Source organism: Mustela putorius, unplaced genomic scaffold, assembly GCF_011764305.1.
Source record: "Mustela putorius furo isolate JIRA1106 unplaced genomic scaffold, ASM1176430v1.1 tig00003834_pilon_pilon_pilon, whole genome shotgun sequence".
NCBI lineage: Eukaryota > Metazoa > Chordata > Mammalia > Carnivora > Mustelidae > Mustela > Mustela putorius.
The window spans coordinates 37,387,541-37,408,157 of NW_025421987.1; the positions used below are offsets into that span (position 1 = coordinate 37,387,541).

Here is a 20,617-nt window from a genome sequence, read left to right on the forward strand (position 1 = left end):
AGGAGGGAAACAATTAAATAATGCATTTTTTCCTCTTGCACAGGATACTTCGCAGATCCATATGCTAAAACCAATAATTTTCCGAGTCTTCTATTTCATTCTTTATTTTTAAATAATTCTTTCTTTTGCCATTGAGATGCTGAGTCCCTGACCAGCACACTGGCTGTCTTATGTACACACAGGAAGCCCTGGTTCTATTCCACAGCCTTGCACGAAAACCGGAATGTCAACTTTTTTTCCTCTAGCACCCAGTCAGGAAGCCATAAGTGAGAAATCAATTCGTTTCTATAAGGCACTCACTTATATTCTTATTTTCAGTCCTGCCTCAGACAGAAGAAATTGATGGTGGGAGAAAGGCAACATAATACAAATACGTGAAACACCCACCTATTCCCACAGTGAGCTGGGTGCACATGAGAGGACTCTTCTAGACTCCTGACCTCCTGACCTTCAGGTCCTCTGGGCCACCCTCCAGGGAATTCGGGTCCATCCTTTACAGCATCTACTTAGTGGAACTGGAGAGTTTGAGGAGAGGATCTAGGATTCAGACAATGAATAATTCACTGGGGTTCATATAATGTCTGATTTTTCTCAATTACATGATTTAATGGAAGTCATTTTTACACTTGTATTGATGATGTAGACTGATATTTTGAGGCCTTTTAGCACTAAGATTCTCCTGACTGGGTGACTCCAGTCCACATGAGTTCTAGACTGTTTTTTCTCTTCTCTTCTCGCCCTTTCTTTCCTTTCTTTTCTTTCTTATCTTCTCTCTTTTTTTATTCTCTCTCCCTCCCTCTCTCTCTCTCTTTTTTTTTTAGATATCCAATATCTCAGTTCAGGTGGTCAGTGCCCACGGGAAGCTGCCAGGTAGACGAGCACCTCGAAAACCCATCAGCAAAGCCAAACCCAAGAAGCCTTCCAAGAAGAAAGCTCCCTTCTGGAATGTCCAAAACAAAATCATTGTCTTCACCGTATTTCTCTTCATCCTCGCAGTCATAGCCTGGACACTTCTGTGGCTCTACATCAGTGAGTGAAAACCCGTGTTCTTTTGGGGCTAGGCTTTGTCCTGTGGTATCAGCATCGGCACTGCGTGCCCCAGCTGCCTGGGGTATGTCGGAGAGAATTTCCCAAGTTCCCTGACCGGTAGCCACTCCCCAGACTGTGGAGGATTTAGGGAGGAAGAAAGCAGAATTGTCCTTGCCATTCCTTCTTTTACCACCACTGCTTTCTTGCCACGGGAGGGCAGGAGGAGCAGGGATGGGGGATAGAACGACAAGAGCTGCGGAGGCGCTCAGGAGCTTTGGGTAAGTTCAGAAATGTAATGCATTTTTAGCTTTAAGAAGTGAATGGGATTCTCAGTTGTTTCATTTCCTCATCCCACCCACTGCTGGTTTCTAGGCAACCTCACATTTCCAGCTCCCGAGCTTCCTTTTACTCATGCATCTTTCTCTCCGCAGTGTTTATGCTTTTGTCAAGCTGATTGGTTATGCTTTGGTCTATCTGACTGATCCTTTTGGACAGGAGTTCTTTTTTTTTTTTTTTTTTAATTTTATTTATTTATTTGACAGGCAGAGATCACAAGTAGGCAGAGAGGCAGGCAGAGAGAGAGGGGGAAGCAGGTTCCCTGCTGAGCAGAGAGCCCCGATGCGGGGCTCAATCCCAGGACCCTGAGATCATGACCTGAGCTGAAGGCAGAGGCTTTAACCCACTGAGAGACCCAGGTGCCCCTTGAACAGGAGTTCTGACTAAGCTTCTTCTTAAAGAGTACTTACCCATGCCGCTCAGTACCTATAGCATTTGGTGGCTGACGCTCAACTTCCAACCCGTACATGTTAATATGTTTGATACAAGATACATGTACTCTCAAGGATATTAAAAATTGGTTGTGAGGCAGGATTTATAGGCAAAGGATGAATGAATATTGTATTAAACAGTTCAGGAGATATATATATATATGTGTGTGTGTGTATATATACACACATATATATACGTAAATATATACGTATGTATATATACACACACATACACACAGATTACTTAACATTTGCAAGGCATAATGTAAGACATCAGACATACCAAGATATATCTCCTACCTTCAGAAAGCTCACAGACGCGTTTTCCATTTTCAGAAAACTCAGTTCAGTGCTGGAGAGGGGATGCAAGTTGATTTTTAATTTTTTTTAATATCTTATTTTTTTTGCTGAAGCAATTACTTTGTAATCACAGAAGAGAGGCATCTAATCTGCCCAGGAATAGGGTCCAGGGAAGGCTTCATGAACTGGTGGTTCAAAATTTATTTCTTTCATATCTTGATATGCCCACTATGAGCTGCATCCTGTGAACAGCATGGACGCAGAGCTGGAGAGCAGACAGAATCTGTATCTTGAAGGAGCTTGAAGGCTAGGGAAGGAAGTCAAGTAAACAGGCAATTAAAAGAAACACAAAACACAATCCCAACCCAGAACAAACCAACTTATTTCCCATCGGTTCTCTGCCGTCCCTCCCCTGATAAATTTGAATGTCCTTAGCATCTTTCTGTAAAGATTTGGGACATCACTGTGTAGAAGCAGTCTGTTGTCTGTGTGAAAAATCAGAGAAGGACGTTTCAGGAAGATGGAGCAGTATAAGCAAAAGATGTGAACAACCGAGAACTGTTCAACAAACAACAATATTGTGACCATGCAGATTATTGTACGTTGGGCTGAGCTGAAGAGCTGGGTAAACGTAATCTAGTTCGAGGGTAAATGGATCTCACTTGTGTTGTTGTTATCCGGACCCTTGAGTATTTACTGATGCAGGAAGACTGTGTGAGCTTCTAGATAGAAGGCATGGCTTTCACTCAAATTTTAGAGTCTGTAACAACGACAACAAAAATCTAAGAAGCAGTTCCTTGAAAATCAGAAATGAAAACAAACATTGTTTTATTTGGGAGGGTAGTGAGTCAAGGGGATCCATCCAAGGTCGCATAGCTTGAACAGACAAATCTAGCCCATCAGCTCAGGCCTTCTGCCAATGTGCCCCTCCCCCACACCTACACAGCCTCACTCCCCCCATGGGGCTACTGTGACCCTGGATGGCTCACATGAAGGGGGAGGCTTCCTGTCACTCCCCTAGGTGCCCCTTCTTCCTAATTCAGCCTAATTCAATGTTGGGCATTACCCTAGCAGAGAAAATTTCTCCCTTTCTTCCTCTGCCACTCTTCTCTCTCTTTCTTCCCTCAAACATTTATTGAGCTTCAGAGCTACGAAAGATACTGAGGGACAAAAAGAAGTTACTGTTACTCTTAAAGGACAGACATACAGACAGAAGTTATGGATATAGTGGGACATACATCAAAGGGGAGAAATGTACCACGGCCGCGGGAGCCAGGCGAAGGGTACCGCCGAGGAGTAAGAACTGTGGTAACAAAAACGAAAGGCAGAAAGAAGAGCCCCTAATCCCATCCCCCCGCCCCCGCAACAGTTCCCCAAGCTATAGTCAGGTGCTCTAAGGCAAGTCAGACACAGCAGTGTTCTTGCTTGTGTCACGTCATCAGTGGTTTCTGGGCAGACCTGACACCGAATCCCATGGTCCTCACCGTGCAGAGTATTTAAGTACGAGTGACCTGACACTGGGCTGAGAACCAGGCTTTGTGGCTCAGAGGAAGAATGAATTCTCCATGTATTGCACAGAGCTGAAGACTCGCCCAGCATCCTGCATATCAACCTCACAGGTCAGATAAGGACGAGCCCCCAGGAGCTCAGTGACCATCAGCCAGAGGGCCTTTCCCTTCTCCCCCACTATGCTCACTTGACCTCAGAGTAGACATTTCTTACCTCCTTACTGTCTTCAGACTCAGGATCCATGGAAACTGCATATCCTCTTTTTGGTCCCTTAGTGACTCTAGCATGTGTATAAAGTCAACAAGTTCTATCTTTTACCTTTTAGTCTCGCTCAGAAGTATTTACCAGGAGTCAGTAGAGAGAACAGACTATCCTAAGAGAAATGGTGATCTACTGATAATGGAAGTGCTGTTATTAACTTCATTTAGAGCCTTCCCAGGCTATGAGCCAGGAACACATGTAGCTGTCCAATAAAGCCATTTGAACAGGGATACCTGGGTGGCTCAGTGGGTTAAGCAGCTGCCTTCAGCTCAGGTCATGATCCCAAGGTCCTGGGATCGAGTCTCACATCGGGCTCCTTGCTCAGCGCGGAGCCTGCTTCTCTGTCTGTCTAGAGCTTCACCTGCTTGTGCTTGCCCACTCTCTCTGACAAATACATAAATGTAATCTTTAAAATAAGTAAATAAATGACACAAACATTTGAGGAGCTTGATGCTGACATATATCAGACAGTGCGTCACTGCCACACAGAGGGAAGAGTCCCTTACCCGCTTTCTCTCCTGTCTTACAGGTAAGACAGAAAGCAGAGATGCTTTTTACTTTGTTGGGATGTTTCGCATCACCAACATTGAGTTTCTTCCTGAATACCGACAGAAAGAGTCCAGGGAATTTCTGTCAGTGGCACAGACTGTGCAGCAAGTGGTGAGATGATGGAGGGTGTTGGGGGGGGGTGGAGGGAGGGAGGGTTGTATGGGAAGCTGGGGAGAGTGGGGTTAGGGGGTGAGGGTTTGGGGTGGAGGGGTCACAAGGTATCTGTGCTCCCAGGTGAGCAGGGAGGATCAAGGAAGTAGTCAGAGGGAATGTGGAATTTAGCTCATCTTGGCTGTAATTGCTTATTTGATAGAATTGTTAATTAATTTAATTTAATTTGTTTACTCATGTATTTTATTTATTGCTGAAAGTGAAAGCAAGAGCTCTCTGAGCTCGTTTTTCTCATCTGTAAAATAAAGGAATTGGATCCGTTGATCTTTAAAATGCCTTCCAGAACTAAAGTTATAATCATACTGCTTAATTCTAGGAGCTGTACACATTTATATCAACCTCAATATACTGGAATCTCTTTACTTAAAAAAAAAAACCCAAAATAAAAACTTTCTTTATAGATCTAATATGTATTTCACCATAAAAAATTATAAAATTCAGAAAACTACAAAAAGGAACAATAAAATTTTCTTTAACATCATCTGCAGAGATAGAGCCCTTTTTATTCTGGGCCACAGAGACAGCACAATATTGGAATATTCGTAGATGTTCAGATTTATAATCTGAATTTTTCCTCTTAACATTAGGTCACATGTTTCTATGCAAGAACATTCTTTAAAAAAATGTGAGTTTTAATAGCTACAAAGTTAGCCAATCCCTTTAAATATTTTTTTAATTTAAATTCAATTTGGTTAACATATAGGGTATTATTAGTTCCAGGGGTAGAATTTAGTGACTCATCAGTTTCATACAATACCCAGGGCTCCTTACATCAAATGCCTCCTTAAAGTTCATCCCCCAGTTACCCCATCCCCCCACCCCCTCCTCTCCAGCAACCCTCACTTTGTTTCCTACAATTAAGAGTCTTTTGCGGTTTGCCTTCCTCTCTGATTTTATTTTTCCTTCCCTTATGTTCATGTTTTGTATCTTCAATTCCACATAGGAGTGAAATCATATGGTATTTGTGTTCTCTGACTGACTTGCTTCGCTTAGCGTCATACCCTCGACCCTCTAGTCCCACCCACGTCGTTGTACATGGCAGAGTCAATCCCTTCCTGTTGCATAGTCAAGCCGTCTGTTGCTCCTACGGGTAATGCTACACGAAACTGCTCCGTAGATTGTGTATATCCGTGATGACCTCCTTAACTGATCCCCTAAAAGTGTATACAATAATCTATTCACGGTTCTTGATATACATAACCCACCACAAAGCTGCTGCCAGTTTGTATCTGCGCAGTAACGGAGAGGGTGCCCTACACAGGGGCGCCCCTACTACCAGGACAGGCGCCCTGCCCTGTAGACTGGGGAAAGGCCGTGTGCGCGAGAGGGCGAGCGAAAACAGCGGGCAGGTGACTCCTACTTCCTGAAGGCCACCCCCACACGGGCTAGGTGGCTAAAGCTTTCACCTTTCCTGTGTATCACTTATTCCTTGAATTAGTCCTAAGATCCTGAAGCAAGGAGGGAGGGAAGGAAGGGAGGGAGGCAGGAAAAGAGAATAAGAGAAAGAGAGAGAGAAAAGAGAGAAAGAAAAAGAGAGAAAGAGAAAAAGAAGAAGAAGAAACACAAAGGGGGGGAGGGCTCAGCGGTTTTCGATAACACGTTCCGTGCTGCACAGTGAATTTAAGCCTCACAATTAGGAGGGTGACTTTGCCATTAGGTAGGAAGGGGAACACAGGAGCAGGAGATTTCGCAGAGACCCAGCCTGGCGTTAGAAATGCTAAGGAAGGGCCCGGAAGGTACACTGAAGTAGGTCTCTTCTGGCTCCAACTCCGGCGTTGTAAAAGGGCTGGGGGTTTCCCTCGAGAGAGCCCGGACCCGGCGGAAGGCACCGCCTGCCCCCTAGTGGCGCGGACGGCAATGTGTCCTTAAGAATATACATTTTCTAGAGGGCATCGCTAGAAAAGAGGTTAGGTCAAGTACTTTGAAAATGTACTTAAAGGAGTTTGACTTATTAATTGAGGAGATAATTAACCTTTGGATTAGGCAGAATACAGAAGTTAAGCTTAATTAGGATGTTTCAAGACAGCAGTGAATGAATGAAGGTAACTGATTATTCTTCATAGAGAGCCCAGGGACAGTAGGTAACTCAGCTCTGGAGGCTTCAGCCAGAGCCCTGCTTTTCTCCTGGCTAGCTGTTTGGACCCACAGCATGCTAGGTACCATGAGATGAAGCCAATGTGAAAGACTTCAGAAACCTTGTTTTTTTTTTTTCTTTTTTAGGTAAACCTGGTTTATACAACATCTGCCTTCTCTAAATTTTACAAGCAGTCTGTCGTTGCAGATGTCAGGTAATGTATGTCCCTTGCTTTGGACGTCTGTGTTTACTTCTGTAAATTCCTCTCAAGGCTGTGGAAGGGCTCAGCTATGACCATTCTCCAGTAACTTCCTGGGGGCGGCTTTGGGTTAATACGTTTTACCACAACTGGCGACCCAACTCTCCCTTGCTGTCATGCTGAGTTTTTCTCTGCATCTGCTAAAACCTGTCCTTTCCCCACAGCTGGGGTCCTGGGCCCCTCCATATTAATGCTCCTGGCCACAATGGCCACAAACATGGCTACCATTGGGTGGGGGTAAAATCAAAACACAGTGCAGGATTTTTCAAAATATGTTCAGCTAAAAACTGATCACTGGAGAATTTCTGAGGAAATAAAGGATCTCATGGTCAAATAATTTTTATGAATTTTAAATTCATAAATAAAATTTAAAAATTTATGAATTTTTAATTGATTTGTTTTATTAAAACTTATTTCTCAAACTGTGTGCCATGTCCCCCCACTTCCTACGTATCTGCTGAGACTCACAATTTGCTTTGGCATACCAAAGACATTAAGAAGTCTGGGAGTAGAACAGATTGTTTACTTTCTCTTTCCTGCATTATTTACCATAGAACACTTAAGGTTTGTTTTTCATAAAACATGACAGTATTTGTGCACTTAGAGCTCTTGCTCCAGGGTTTGGCTGAAAACCAAGTTGGACTGGATTCCAGGATTTGCTACTTACTAGCCATATGATTTTCAGTTGTAGTTGATCTTGACTTCCTTTTCTGTAAAACTGCAATAATAGGACTTTCCTCATAAGATTAAGTGGGACAAAGCAGAATTTAGCACTGTGTCTGGACATGGTAAAGTGTCAAAAATTGTAGTTGGTTTTATTTGTAATAGAAGTGAATCTCTGATATCCATAAAAATAGTGTATTTTCCAGGGAAATGCAACTATACACGAATGATTCTAGATGAAAACCCAACACAGCAAGACACATACTATGATGCTTTCCCTTCCCAGTTCCCACAAAAGGAATCAGTGACTTCTTAAAGAAGAAATTTTGGAAGTTGAAGGATGTCCTCACTGTCTTACCTTGAATCATTCAGTTGCGTCACTGGCTTTCTATGAGAGTCCACTTCCTAAGACATATACCTGAACATTCCTCTTTTTTTTTTTTTTTTTTTTCCTATAGTGGCAACAACAAAGGTGGCCTCCTTGTCCACTTTTGGATTGTGTTTGTCATACCAAATGCCAAGGGCCATATCTTCTGTGAGGACTGTGTGGCTGCCATTTTGAAGGACTCCATCCAGACGAGCATCATAAACCGAACCTCTGTGGGGAGCTTGCAGGGCCTGGCTGTTGACATGGACTCTGTGGTACTAAATGGTGATTGTTGGGTAATTCTTCTTCATTCATTCCTTCCTGCAGCACTCCTGAAACTGCCATTAAACACAGTCAATATTATAATAAAGTATTCTTTCCACAATCCCAGTGAAACAGGATTAGCTGAGGATGTTGATAAAGGAAATTGCTAAATGTTTTATATACAATGACTGGGCAATAGAAGTGGGTTCAAAATATATGTGAGATTGAATTTTTCAAGTGTCCCCTGCCCTATATTTAATTCATGAATCTTTAAAGTAAGTCTCCGAGTCCTGAAGAAGAGAGAATTTTGCTGAAGCTTATCTTGTCTTTTCCCTTGTCCAGACAGAACTACAACTGTGCTACAGAGTGCTGCCCAGTGTTCCACAATGGCTTGTTGAGTAGCTCTGCCAAAATGCAAACTTCATAGTTTGATTTGCCAGTAAAATACTTTAATTGTGTGACCCCAAAACTATGCTTTCTCTCTTGATTTAAATCATATCAAATCATTAAAATGTAAATTAAAATCTTATTACAATCATATTAATCATATTAAATTTTATATGCCAGGCATGTAATGTAGTAGTATGAGGCTGGTAAGTAATGAATGAATGAAATATCTCTAGTGGAAAAGTCTGCACCACGAATACTATTTCAGATCTAGGACTAATTATTATTATATTTCTTTGGTTGCTTTTTACCCTTAAAGATATTTAAAATGTGTCACTATGGACAATTTCAAGCATCAAGAAGAGTAAAGAGCATAGTGCCATGAACTCTCATATACCCTTTATTCAGCTTCAACAACTATGAACTCATGGCCATCCCACTTGCTCTTGAAATACAAAGACAACTTCCCTACCCTCCCTGGATCATTTTAAAGCAAATCCCAGAAATGATGAATTGCTTGACTGAAAGGAATTTTCACTAAGCAAAATTCCAACCAAATGGAATGCTGGAACTGACAGTATCTTTTCCCCATGTTTTTTCAATGCAGCTGGGCTTCGGTCAGATTATTCTTCAACCATAGGATCTGGTAAAGTATGACATGCAGTTTCTCTTATCCTGTCTCCAAATCAGTATCTTTTTTGGCTGTAGTTTTCTTTTTCAAATGATGGTATTTGGTAATGCTCTTTCAGTTGCCTGTGACAGAAATACACTTGAACTGGCTTAAGCCCAGAAGAAACGTGATTGGCTCTTATAACTGGGACATACATGGAATGTGCTGTCTTCAGGCATGTTTGGGGCCAGGTTGCAAAATAAAGTATCATCAGAACTCTGCATCCTTGCTTTTCCCTGTGGAAGCTTCGAGTGTATTCTTCTAACTCAGTGTCATGAATGGCAACCAGTAGATCCTAGCTTAGAATTTACCAGTAGCCACAATAGTAGAAAAAAAAAAAAAAAAGCCCACACAAATTTCCAGAATTTTTTCAGAAGTTCTGGAGCTGAACTTAGTGCCTCAGATTGGCTGGCCTGCCCATTCATGAACCAGCTTCTTTTACTCTGATTGGCCAGTCTGGGTCATGTGCCGTCTCTGGTCGTAGAGGTGAGTTTAACCCCAAGCAAACCATACAGGTAGGATAGGGGTAGTTTCTCAAAGTGAAGTCTTGGTGCTGTTACCAGAAGAGAGGGGAGCAGATTCCAGGCTGTCAAAAACAGCAGACGTCCTCCATATGAACTCTTTGGTCCTTATTCTTTATAAAGATATCTAGAAAAGTCATTCCTGGGACACCTGGGGGGCTCACTCAGTTAAATGTCTACGCCTGCCTTCCACTCAGGTCATGATCCCAGGCTGCTGGGATCGAGTCCCATCGAACTCCTTGCTCCACTGAGAGCCTGCTTCTCCCTCTGCCTGCTGGCTCCTGCTTGCTCTCATTCTCTCTCTCTCTCTTATTCTCTCTGACAAATAAAATCTTTAAAAATAAATTTTTTTTAAAAAGTTCCTAAAACAAAACAAAGTGCTGTCTCCACAGACAAAGGCTGCTCTCAGTACTTCTATGCAGATCATCTGTCTCTCCGCTACCCTGTGGAGATTTCTGCAACCTCAGGGAGGCTGATGTATCACTTCAAGCTGGTGGCGATCGTGGGCTATCTGATTCGTCTCTCAATAGAGTCCGTCCAGATTGAAGCTGACAACTGTGTCACTGACTCCCTGACCATTTATGACTCCCTTTTGCCAATCCGGAGCACCATCTTGTATAGGTACTCTGGCTAGTAAAGACTTTTTTACAGTGTCTCTCTTGGGCCGTATCTTGTTTCCCTTAGATTTTTAAAACAATTTTCGTGTGCGCTCATGAGATCAAAGAACTGACCCATGCCTTATTTAGTATCCCCTGGATGAGCCAGAGCCTATGGGACACAAAGTTCGCTGTTTACTTGCTGCATACAAGGGTCAAAATCAGTATAGCAGGAAGGTCAGCCAATATTTCTGAAATCTAGCTGACTCTTCTGTTTAATTTTGCTTTTATTGCAACCGCAATGAAATCTACTGTTTCATTAGCGTGTGAGAATAAATCTTCTGATGATTGCACACCATTAGTAAAGCAATTAAAATTTCTCCCTTATTATAAAGATAAGACTGTGTTCATTGTGAAAGTGAACAGAGAAAAACAAGATCAATATTTCACAATCCCATTACCTAGAACAACTGTCTGTTATGTTTTTGCACAAATATTTTCATTCCTATATATATATACGTAATTACACACACACATATATATTCATACCCTAATATTTTTTACTTACTAGCAGACATCTTTTTGTGAGTGCTTATTAAGTATTATCTTGATGATTTAATAATGATAGTTATAATTTATTAAAAATTTAGTATTTGTTACTGTGCTAAAAAGGCACATGAATTATTATTTTTAATAGTGCTTATATATGTATGCAGCTGTGTTCTACGTATGTATATTTTGGTGATGAATATGCATTACTAGAAATTTCAACAGTACTTAATGGTTACAGTGAAACACAAGTTGGTCACTGGCTCTGATTCCTCAGTTATTATTTTTTTTCATCCTTCCAGACATACTTTGCTATTATCACACTTAATCCTCACCCCAGTGCTGTGAGGAATAGACTCTTGGTACTACCACCCTTTCATAATCGGGGAGTTGGCATCTTTGAAGATTAGTTCCTTGACTGCTCAGGCTCTTTCAGCCAGTTAAGTGATGGAGCTGAGTTTTGAACCCAGTTTTCCTGAGGCCAGAACTCAGGACCGTAGTAGCCGTTTCAGTAGTTGCCTATGCCTTGCTACATCTCACGGGGGGGGGGGGTGTCCAGTGACAGCCATCCAGGAGGATTCTCTGATAGTTCCCCGGCAAAAGTTTCTATATCTTTATCACCTCCCCTCTGTTGTGCCCTGTGGCAGCTGAAGATCTGGCTGGTGGAGTGTGCCTAACAAGAACTGTGTGGATGGCCCGGGAGATGGCTGGAATTAGTGGTAGGAGGAGGCTCACTGCTCAATAACCTGTTATTACTCATGGACTTTTGTTTTGTTGTCTGGTTTCAGAATTTGTGAACCCACAAGAATGGTAATGTCCTTCGTCTCCACAAATAATCTCATGCTGGTGTCATTTAAGTCTCCTCAGATACGGAGTCTATCAGGAATCCGGGCATTTTTCGAGGTCATTCCAGAAGAACGTAAGTCTTTCTTAATTGAAAAAAAGTCACCTTGAAAAATATCTGTTATCATAGTCCAGTCTTATCTCTCCTGAGGCTGTGTTGTAAAACCAGTCCTATTAGTCAGGGACTTTGACTCAGGGTCCACTCAGAGGAGAGAGATTGTATTATTTAAACTGCGAACATTGATGTGAACAACTGTTAACTTGGCATGGAGGTGTCAGCTAGGTCACTCAAAAGGCAGAAAGAAAACCTAAGGTGTTCTGGGTGTAATACTTGTAGGAAGCAACTACCCCCTGTAGTTCTAGGGGGCACAAAGGAAATCGGTGACAAGGCTGACAATTTATAATGTCTGAAACTCAGACCCCTGGCGGAGGGGAGGGGGGGGGTGGCTGCTCAGCTGGGGCCAGTGTCTCAGAGTTCAGGGGCGGGTGTTCACGGACGTGGGACCCAGACCTTCGAGGAGGGGTGGCCAGACAGCCTGGGCTGTATGTTTGAGGAAGATGCAATAAAACGCAAGTTGGGAAAACTGCTAACAGGGTTCAGCTGTGCTACAGGAAGAAAGTGTAGCGGCGCGGAGAGGGGCGGGAGAGAGTGGGGGGGAAAGTGGGAAAGAATGAGGGGAGAAAAGGGAAGGAAGGAGGATTGCTCGGGGGACTGTCCCGGGAAGAGGAAACAGAACCGCAGGAAGCCCCATTCTTCCTCCTCCGGGGTTCTAGTGTTCCTGCAGCGCCCCCTATGGGCAGGGTCTGGCAGGAAGCCAGGTGGCAAAGGGCAGAAGCTGCTGGAAAAGACCCTGTCACAGCCCCAGAGAAAGGCACATTCGCAGCTCCGTGATAACAGTGCAGGACCTAGCACACTACAGTTGGCTGTCTTCCGTGAATTCTCGTTGATAGCAATACGTGTGAATGCCATCCTAGAAAGTGCACGGCAAGTAAAACCCAGAGATTTGATGGGTTTTCCTAGGTCAGAGAGTGAGCAAAAAGTGACCTAGCTTCCTTTCCCTCTTCTCTTTTTGACTTGGGTTGGCGAAGTAAAACAAAACAAAAGTGAGCCTTCACTGAAAGTCTAGTCTTTTTGTACCTTCTTTATGAGCCCTGACAAGGTCAAAGGATCAGAATGAGAGATGGGTGAGGAGGGCAGTGGAGCTGGCTTAAGTTAGATGGTCAGAGCTTCATAAGTCCACCTACATTTTAAGGCAGTGGCTCATTTTGATAGGTTTGTTTGGTCAAATTATTACAAAACTAAATACAAAGTTGACTTATCTAGCCAAACTGAACAAGCTATTTGAGATTTTGTTGAGTTGAAAATTATCTCTAACTCCAAAGATTAAAAATACGATTAGCTCGGAAGTATTGCAGTGGAATTTGTGAACAAACATTTATTGAGCTTGTACTATATGCTAGGAATGATTCCAGGTGATAGGGAAAACAGCAAACAAAATAGATAAAGGAAATTACATTTTAGCAGAAGGATGCCCCTACAGTAAAAATAGATGTTTAGATTGTTTTATTTAAACAGAACATGTTATGTAAACTGAGTATTTTTCTTCAACAACAAATATACACTAATGAGAACAAATAGGCTTAGAAGCTTTAAAAATATATTTGAGCTATGTTTTTAAAGAGAGTAATAGCATCCTATAGATCTGTAGTCAAAATGTGATTGAAAAGAAATATAGAATTTAAATAAGAAGTTTAGCTATATATCTATAGGGTGCTGTTTCTTTTTGGAAAAACTGGTTTAAGTTTCAAAAAGTATATAAGTTTGATGATTAAGGAGTGTGCTTTTGTAGTTAAAGAAATATATGCAATGCATTTCCCATAATCTCACAACTGCAAATCATTGTGTGTTACTGGATATTTTTTTCAGAGTGTGAAAACACAGTATTGATCAAAGAAATCACTGGCTTTGAAGGGAAAATTTCAAGTCCATATTACCCAAGCTACTATCCTCCAAAGTGCAAGTGTACCTGGAAATTTCAGGTAGCCTAGTTTTACCACTACTTTAGAAAAATATTGTTATCTTGTGTTTAGAATCTATTTTTAATTACCTTTATTTTTACTACAAAAAGAATGTGAGTTAATTTTTTAACATTTAAGCCTTAATCAAATACATTTCCTAGACCATGAAAGGTCCTTGTAATTTCAACTATCTGCCCATAAATTAACTGTTCTTTGCCGATAGGCTTATTTTTCCAATTGTTATTTTTTTCATCTGTATTAAAAAATGCAAAGATACTGTTATGGGATCAAACAGTTTTTTATTTTAATATGATAGAGCTCACTTATTAATTTTTAATTATTTCACTATCAGCATCACCATAAGAATAATAAAGAAAGAATACATTGAATTAGGCAACATATATTTCACTTATATAAGCAAACCAAGTTTTGCAAATTTATATAAAATATATACATCTCTATCTGGTCCCTAACAGAGTTCCTTTTTTTTTTTTTTTTCTTTAAAGTTTTAGTCTATAACTGTTCTTCTTTTCTAACTGTAGTGTCCTGTGGAGGGACGTAGGGCAAGGCTCTTTCAGCATGTATGTATAAAATGATTTTTGTGAGGCATAGCAATTAGATGTAAGTGACAAGAAGTTTAGTGTTTGCATTAATTCAACATGTTATTATTAAATGCCCACTGTGTGTCTGGCTGTATTCTAGACACTGGGATCCATGATATCTGACGCACACGCAGGAGAGCTCTGCTCTCATGGGGCTTAACCATATAAGAGGCGGAGACAGGTGACAAATGAACAAATATATGTAGAGTATGGTACATGGTGGTACAGTGCTATGGAGAAGAACAAACCAGGGAAGGAGGCTCTGGAGCTGAGTGGGCAGTCTGGAGTATGAAGGCTAGGATGTGAGGAATTTGTTACCTTAAATAGAACGGCCAGGGGAAACCTTACCGACAAGCTGGCATTTGCACAGAAACCTGAGAGACATGAGGGAACTAACCCTATGCATCCCTAGAATCACAGTGTTGCAGCCAAAGGGAACAGCTGAGGCAAAGGCCGAGGCAGGAGCATGTTTGCTGCCTGTGTTGTTTGTACACAAAGAATTAAATATTTTATTTTTTATTTTTAAAAATATTTTATTTATTTATTTGAGAGAGAGAGAGACAGAGCATGAGAGGAGAGAGGTCAGCAGGAGCAGACTCCCCACCGAGTAAGGAGCCCGATGCGGGACTCGATCCTGGGATTCCAGGATCATGACCTGAGCCAAAGGCAGTCGCTCAACCAACCGAGCCACCTGGGCACCCTAACAGCTAAATATTTTAAATAATTTTATTATATTCATATGTGTACTTAGTTTCCTTCCCTGATGGCATACATCCTTAAATTATTTTTTTTCATCAAGGTTGAAAACATTTCCAAAATAATTAAAACCCAAAGCTTCTGGACTCTTGTCCACCACCAGTTCTTAATGCCTCAGGGCAGCAGAATCTCAGTGCCTCAGGTCACTCATGAGTTGGGGAAGGAAAAAGAGAGACATCAAATCTGTCTCTTCTATCTCTCCAAAAAGCAAGTGTATCTTCTCTATGACAGCCAGAACAAGATTGACCCCTTCCCTGAAGTTCTGTCAAATGTTTGAAGTTTCTTTGAGGTAAAATAAACACCGATTCCATGGTAATCCATAAGACCTAATGTGAAGATCCCTAAACATTGTTCTAGTCAGGATGTAAAAAAGAATATCAGATTCTGTTTCACTAGGGGTCAAGGGTTAGAAAAGCTGAGTAAAAAGAACTCTTTATAAAGCGAAAAAGCACACCACTGAGGGAGTGAGAATGGGAGATGGGAGACAGACTGGAAATATTGGGGACAGACTTCGGTAACACACCATTTCCCAGAGGTCAAGGTTGGTCCCCTTCAGTGTGGATGTTAAATAAAGCTGTCCTTTTCTCTGACAGCTTTGAACAGCCACCTAAAATTGCGTGATAGCATATTTCTGCAAATGGAAATTATGTTAAAAAAATTATCACCTGTAGGTCGGGGCGCCTGGGTGGCTCAGTCGTTAAGCGTCTGCCTTCGGCTCAGGTCATGATCCCAGAGTCCTAGGATCAAGCCGCTATTGGGCTCCCTGCTGACCGGAAGCTTGCTTCTCTCTCTCCCAGTCCCCCTGCTTGTGTTCCCTCTCTTGCTGTGTCTCTCTGTCAAATAAATAAATAAAATCTTTTTAAAAAAAAAAAAAAAAAGGTGACCTGTAAAGTAGCTTTGAACTTATTACAAACAACTGAGAAGAATGACTTAAGTGATAAAAAATATCAGCTCAAGGCATGATAAAACCTTTTATACACAAGAGTTGATTTCTATCATCCTTAGTCTTTCTTAGTGCCTAGTCTGATTTCCAAGTATCAGTCCCTTTTGCAGACTCCCTTTCAGCTGAGTTTTTATGGTCTCATTTATCTGAGAAGGATTAACTCCCGCTCCAACTTGAAGTCCCTGTGATTTTTCTCCCAAGAATAAACAAATGTTTACGGAATGTCAGTTTCAGGTGCATAACCATAGGGTAAAGTCCTTGCTCTCTTGGAGCTTACAGACTGCAGGGGAAGAAGTGTGGTGAAACAAGAAAAAGTGTAAAAGAGTACTGAGGCTTAGAACATGTCACCTGTTTGTTTCAGACACACATTTTTATTTGCTCTTAAAGCATGCCTGTGATATAGGAGAGAAACTTGTCACATTTTATAAGCGGGGAAATAGAGCTGGGGCAAGCCATTGGCCAGAGGCTACTCAAATAGAAAGTGACCCAGGCAGCATTCAAAGGAATCAAGCTTCTCTCTATGAGCAAATCCCGTACCCCCCCCTCCTTTTCCCGGTTCCTAAAGATGTTCAGTTTCCCTATGTTTCGTCACGATACTTAGTTGAATATTTACCTCCCTCTTTCTTCATTCTTTTTGTTTTCCAACTAACATATTTTGGGATGCGATCTCAGAAGAGAAACATAGAGTGGGGTTTTGGATTGTTTTATCACTGATGCCATCAAGTTAGCACCCACCAGTTTAGGTGGAAACGATGCACGCGAGATTACTGTGGGCCATGTCAATTCCCCTCCTCATTATCACTTTGGAAATGGGTCTTCCTTGCTTCCCTGGCAAACATGAAACACCGAAGTTTCCAGTGCCCATTGGAGATGGGTTGAGCTGTATGTACATAACCACTCGTGCTTGAGAAGGGACATGCATAAAACTTGTCCTGCATCCTGTTGCTACCACTGACTAGAGAAATATTTCAACAGAGCAGTCTCCAGTGCCCATTGGAGATGGGTTGAGCTGTATGTACATAACCACTCGTGCTTGAGAAGGGACATGCATAAAACTTGTCCTGCATCCTGTTGCTACCACTGACTAGAGAAATATTTCAACAGAGCAGGTCCAGATCAGGAGAAATCCTCCCCCTTACTTGGTAAAAGTTCCCAAAGCAACGGCACGGATTGGGCAGTGGGAACAGAGAATACAGGACATAGAAGGAAAGAGCATACGTAGTGGTTTTCCATTTTTGTTCATTTGTTGAACAAAACACTTCACAATGCTTTGTGGATCTGCACCTCCTGACCCCACTGGTCACGCTGGTTAATATCAGTAGTGCATCTTGGCCAATCTGGCCACAAATGTAGATTTGTGTGCGAATCTATGTCAGTAGAATCTGGTGTGCAAAGGAACTTAATTGGGGCTGTGTAGATTGGGCGGGCAGTGATGCACTTAAATCTGTTTTACTTTGGAATGATGGAACACAGTGAAAATGCCTACATAAGCTTCCTAAGGAGAACTGCATTGGAATATGTCCTTAAGCTATAAAATTACAGTGATCACTCAAGATGTTCACTATCCTTTGGCATTATTTTTTTAAATGTGAAATAAAAGTTAGATAACAAGACTGGGGAAAAAAGTCACTCTGTGCCCTCAGGAACCCTTGGTTTTTACCAAGTCTGGCTCCTCTTAAGCCCTCACTGTCCATTTTCAGGTGTCATGACACACTATGGCCACCACGTGGCCTTCAGGGAAATGCAGAGTAACGTTGGGCATGTCACTTATTTTTGGTTAGTTTTGATTTCTTCTATAAAATTGGACTCATACTACCTTCCTAACAGAGTTGTTGTGATGTTTAAATGAGAGACATAAGTAACCTGATTCATTCCCTCTCGAAGACAGGTTGAGAGAGGAGGGCTGCTGTATTTAAGTCCATGTTAGAAAGAATTACATACACACAAAGAAATTGTAACATCAAATTTGATGACATCTCTAAAAAAACCAAATACCAGAGCAATAAAAAAATCAATGGGTAAAATCCATCTCTTAAACAAAAAGTCAACAGTATTGAATCACAAATTGATTCAATATCTTAAAACTATAATTATAACTTAATTGTATATTATTTACAAAAGATGGCAGCATAAAAAGTGAAAGTAAAAAAAAAAAAAGCTGAAAGTAAAAGGATGGGCAATATCATACCAGACATAAACAAAAAGAAAGCTGGGATCAGAACCTTAGCACTCAACAAAGTGGAAATCAACACTAGGGCAACAACACTGGGTGAGAAATGAAAGGTGATTTGATGATAAAGAGGGTGAACCACGTGAAGGTTTCTGATAATTATTTATGTACCAAAGGACATGCCATTAATACTCATAAATCAAAACCTATAGGAAATACAAAGAGAAATGGACAATGCTTAACTGAGGGATTTTAGTTCCTTTCCGTTGGTTCCTGACACAGGTAGTGGGACAATAACTACAGCAATGAGGGATAGTATACCACACACACATACATTACCCTTTTCTTTCAAATGATCTTGGAGGGAGGGGTCACATACCCGATCATATCAAAATCCTTAATAAATAAAAACATTAAAAAGCCATACACGCAATGGATAATCTCTTATCTAATTAGTATAGAATTAGAAAGCTTGAGAGCGGGTGAACAAAAATTCCACTCACAGGAAATGTGTCAACTCTCTCTAAATAATTTCTGGGACAAAGTGAAAATTAAAACTAAATTTGTGGAGTGCCTGGGTGGCTCAGTGGGTTAAGCCTCTGCCTTAGGCTTAGGTCATGATCTCAGGGTCCCCCCCTCCATAGGGCTCTCTGCTCAGTGGGGAGCCTGCTTCCCCTTCTCTCTCTGTCTGCCTCTCTGCCTTCTTGTGATCTCTGTCTGTCAAATAAACAAATAAAATCTTTAAAAAAAACCCCTAAAATCATGACATCACAAACATAATGTATGTGTATGTCATACAATGTTGTCAAAAGGTAAGCTGTGTGTGTGTGTGTGTGTGTGTGTGTGCACGTGCACACATATGCTCTCACATAGGTGCTGTACAGGCAGCCTCTTTTCTTGTTTGATCCTGTCTGGGCAGACCTAGGAGTGACTCAGTGGCTGCCTTCAGGAATACCCAGGTTGGATATGAAGAGGACGCTGATTCATTTCTCCTTTATTTAAATAAACTGAGTAGTGCTTTAAATAAACTATGTTGTTATTGTCAGCAAAGGAGGAAACTGTGTGCACTCATTAACAAAGGGGTGTTTTCAAGCTCATTTACAAGGAGGAAACCGACACCTAGGGACAATCTAATGTGTCCCAAGTCACCCAGCTCACTGAAACTGGGACCTAACAGCGTCTCCCTGGGAACGGGCCACCCTCTCTATTATTTCGGTGTGTTGGGGGAGGGGAGCTGGGTCTACCCCACCAGAAGCCACAGGGCACAAAGAATAAAATGCCCCGAGAACAGCAAGTCAAGGGAATGAGCTGTGAATGAGGAATCAGCCTGAAATGTGTCCTTCAACTGAAACATTTTTCTGGCTTATGTTTGTTTTTCACAGACTTCCCTCTCAACCCTTGGCATAGCACTGAAATTCCATAACTATTCAATAACCAAGAAGAGTGCAAAAGGCTGTGACCATGGATGGTGGGAAATTAATGAGCACATGTAAGTGGGTTCTGGATTTAAGGAATCTGATGAAAGGCCTGACCCAGAAGTTCAAAGCCTTGGATTCCTTGTTCCCAAAGAGTTTGCAGTTTACTACTTACAGAAATGGAAATAGAAGGGTATAGAGGCTAAGAACTTGCTCAAGGTCACTCAGTCATATGTGATTAAGCCAGGATTCAAATCCATGTCTTATGACTCCCAAGTCCTTGGCTCCTTGCTCCTTGCTGCTGGGCTATGGGTGTATATACTATACATTTTACGAAAATAGCTTGGCAGATGAAGTCTTTCAAACCATGCAGCCCTGGAGGAAATAGTAAATAGAAATCTTGGTGATAGGAAAGGTAGAAACCTTTAGCCAGTTCTTTGCAGGAGGAGAGGCTACACTGGCCTGGCTGAATCCTGGGGCTGGGACATGGGTTGAGGTTGATGAGAGAAATCTAGATGACTGAGCTTCCTGTACTGACCGAGGAGCTCTTCACTCTCGCCTTTCATTTGTCCTGTAGTGGTTTTTATTCTTTATTTGCTTCTGAAGTTGTAATAGATCTTGTAATAAAAAATATAGAATGTCCTGGGCATCTGGGTGGCTCAGTGGGTTAAGCCTCTCTGCCTTTGGCTCAGGTCGTGATCTCAGGGACCTGGGATCAAATTCCACATCGGGCTCTCTGCTAGGCAGGGAGCCTACTTTCTTCTCTCTCTCTCTCTCTCTCTCTGCCTGCTTGTGATCTCTGTCAAGTAAATAAATAAAATCTTTTTAAAAAAATATAGAATGTCCTGTCTTTATAGCAGAATAGCTTCGATGTTTACTTTGAGGCAAGATTATTTTTTGTGAAGTTAGCCTAAGGAATTTACCTGCTAATTT

At 41.6% G+C, this 20,617-nt stretch overlaps 1 protein-coding gene across 2 annotated transcripts in view; it reads left to right on the forward strand.

Annotated features, from left to right (window-relative positions):
- The window catches only part of TMPRSS7 (transmembrane serine protease 7), a 36,883-nt gene that overhangs the window by 941 nt on the left and 15,325 nt on the right, over positions 1 to 20,617 (forward strand). The window contains exons 2-10 of one of the 2 annotated variants that reach the window (XM_045088362.1): positions 822 to 1,029; positions 4,396 to 4,526; positions 6,807 to 6,874; positions 8,041 to 8,234; positions 9,208 to 9,246; positions 10,184 to 10,412; positions 11,725 to 11,855; positions 13,707 to 13,819; positions 19,652 to 19,758. In XM_045088362.1, coding sequence (XP_044944297.1) covers positions 822 to 1,029; positions 4,396 to 4,526; positions 6,807 to 6,874; positions 8,041 to 8,234; positions 9,208 to 9,246; positions 10,184 to 10,412; positions 11,725 to 11,855; positions 13,707 to 13,819; positions 19,652 to 19,758 — 1,220 coding nt within the window. Of the gene's footprint in view, positions 1 to 821; positions 1,030 to 4,395; positions 4,527 to 6,806; positions 6,875 to 8,040; positions 8,235 to 9,207; positions 9,247 to 10,183; positions 10,413 to 11,724; positions 11,856 to 13,706; positions 13,820 to 19,651; positions 19,759 to 20,617 lie in introns of those variants that run through there. The other variant, XM_045088363.1, reaches the window with a different exon arrangement.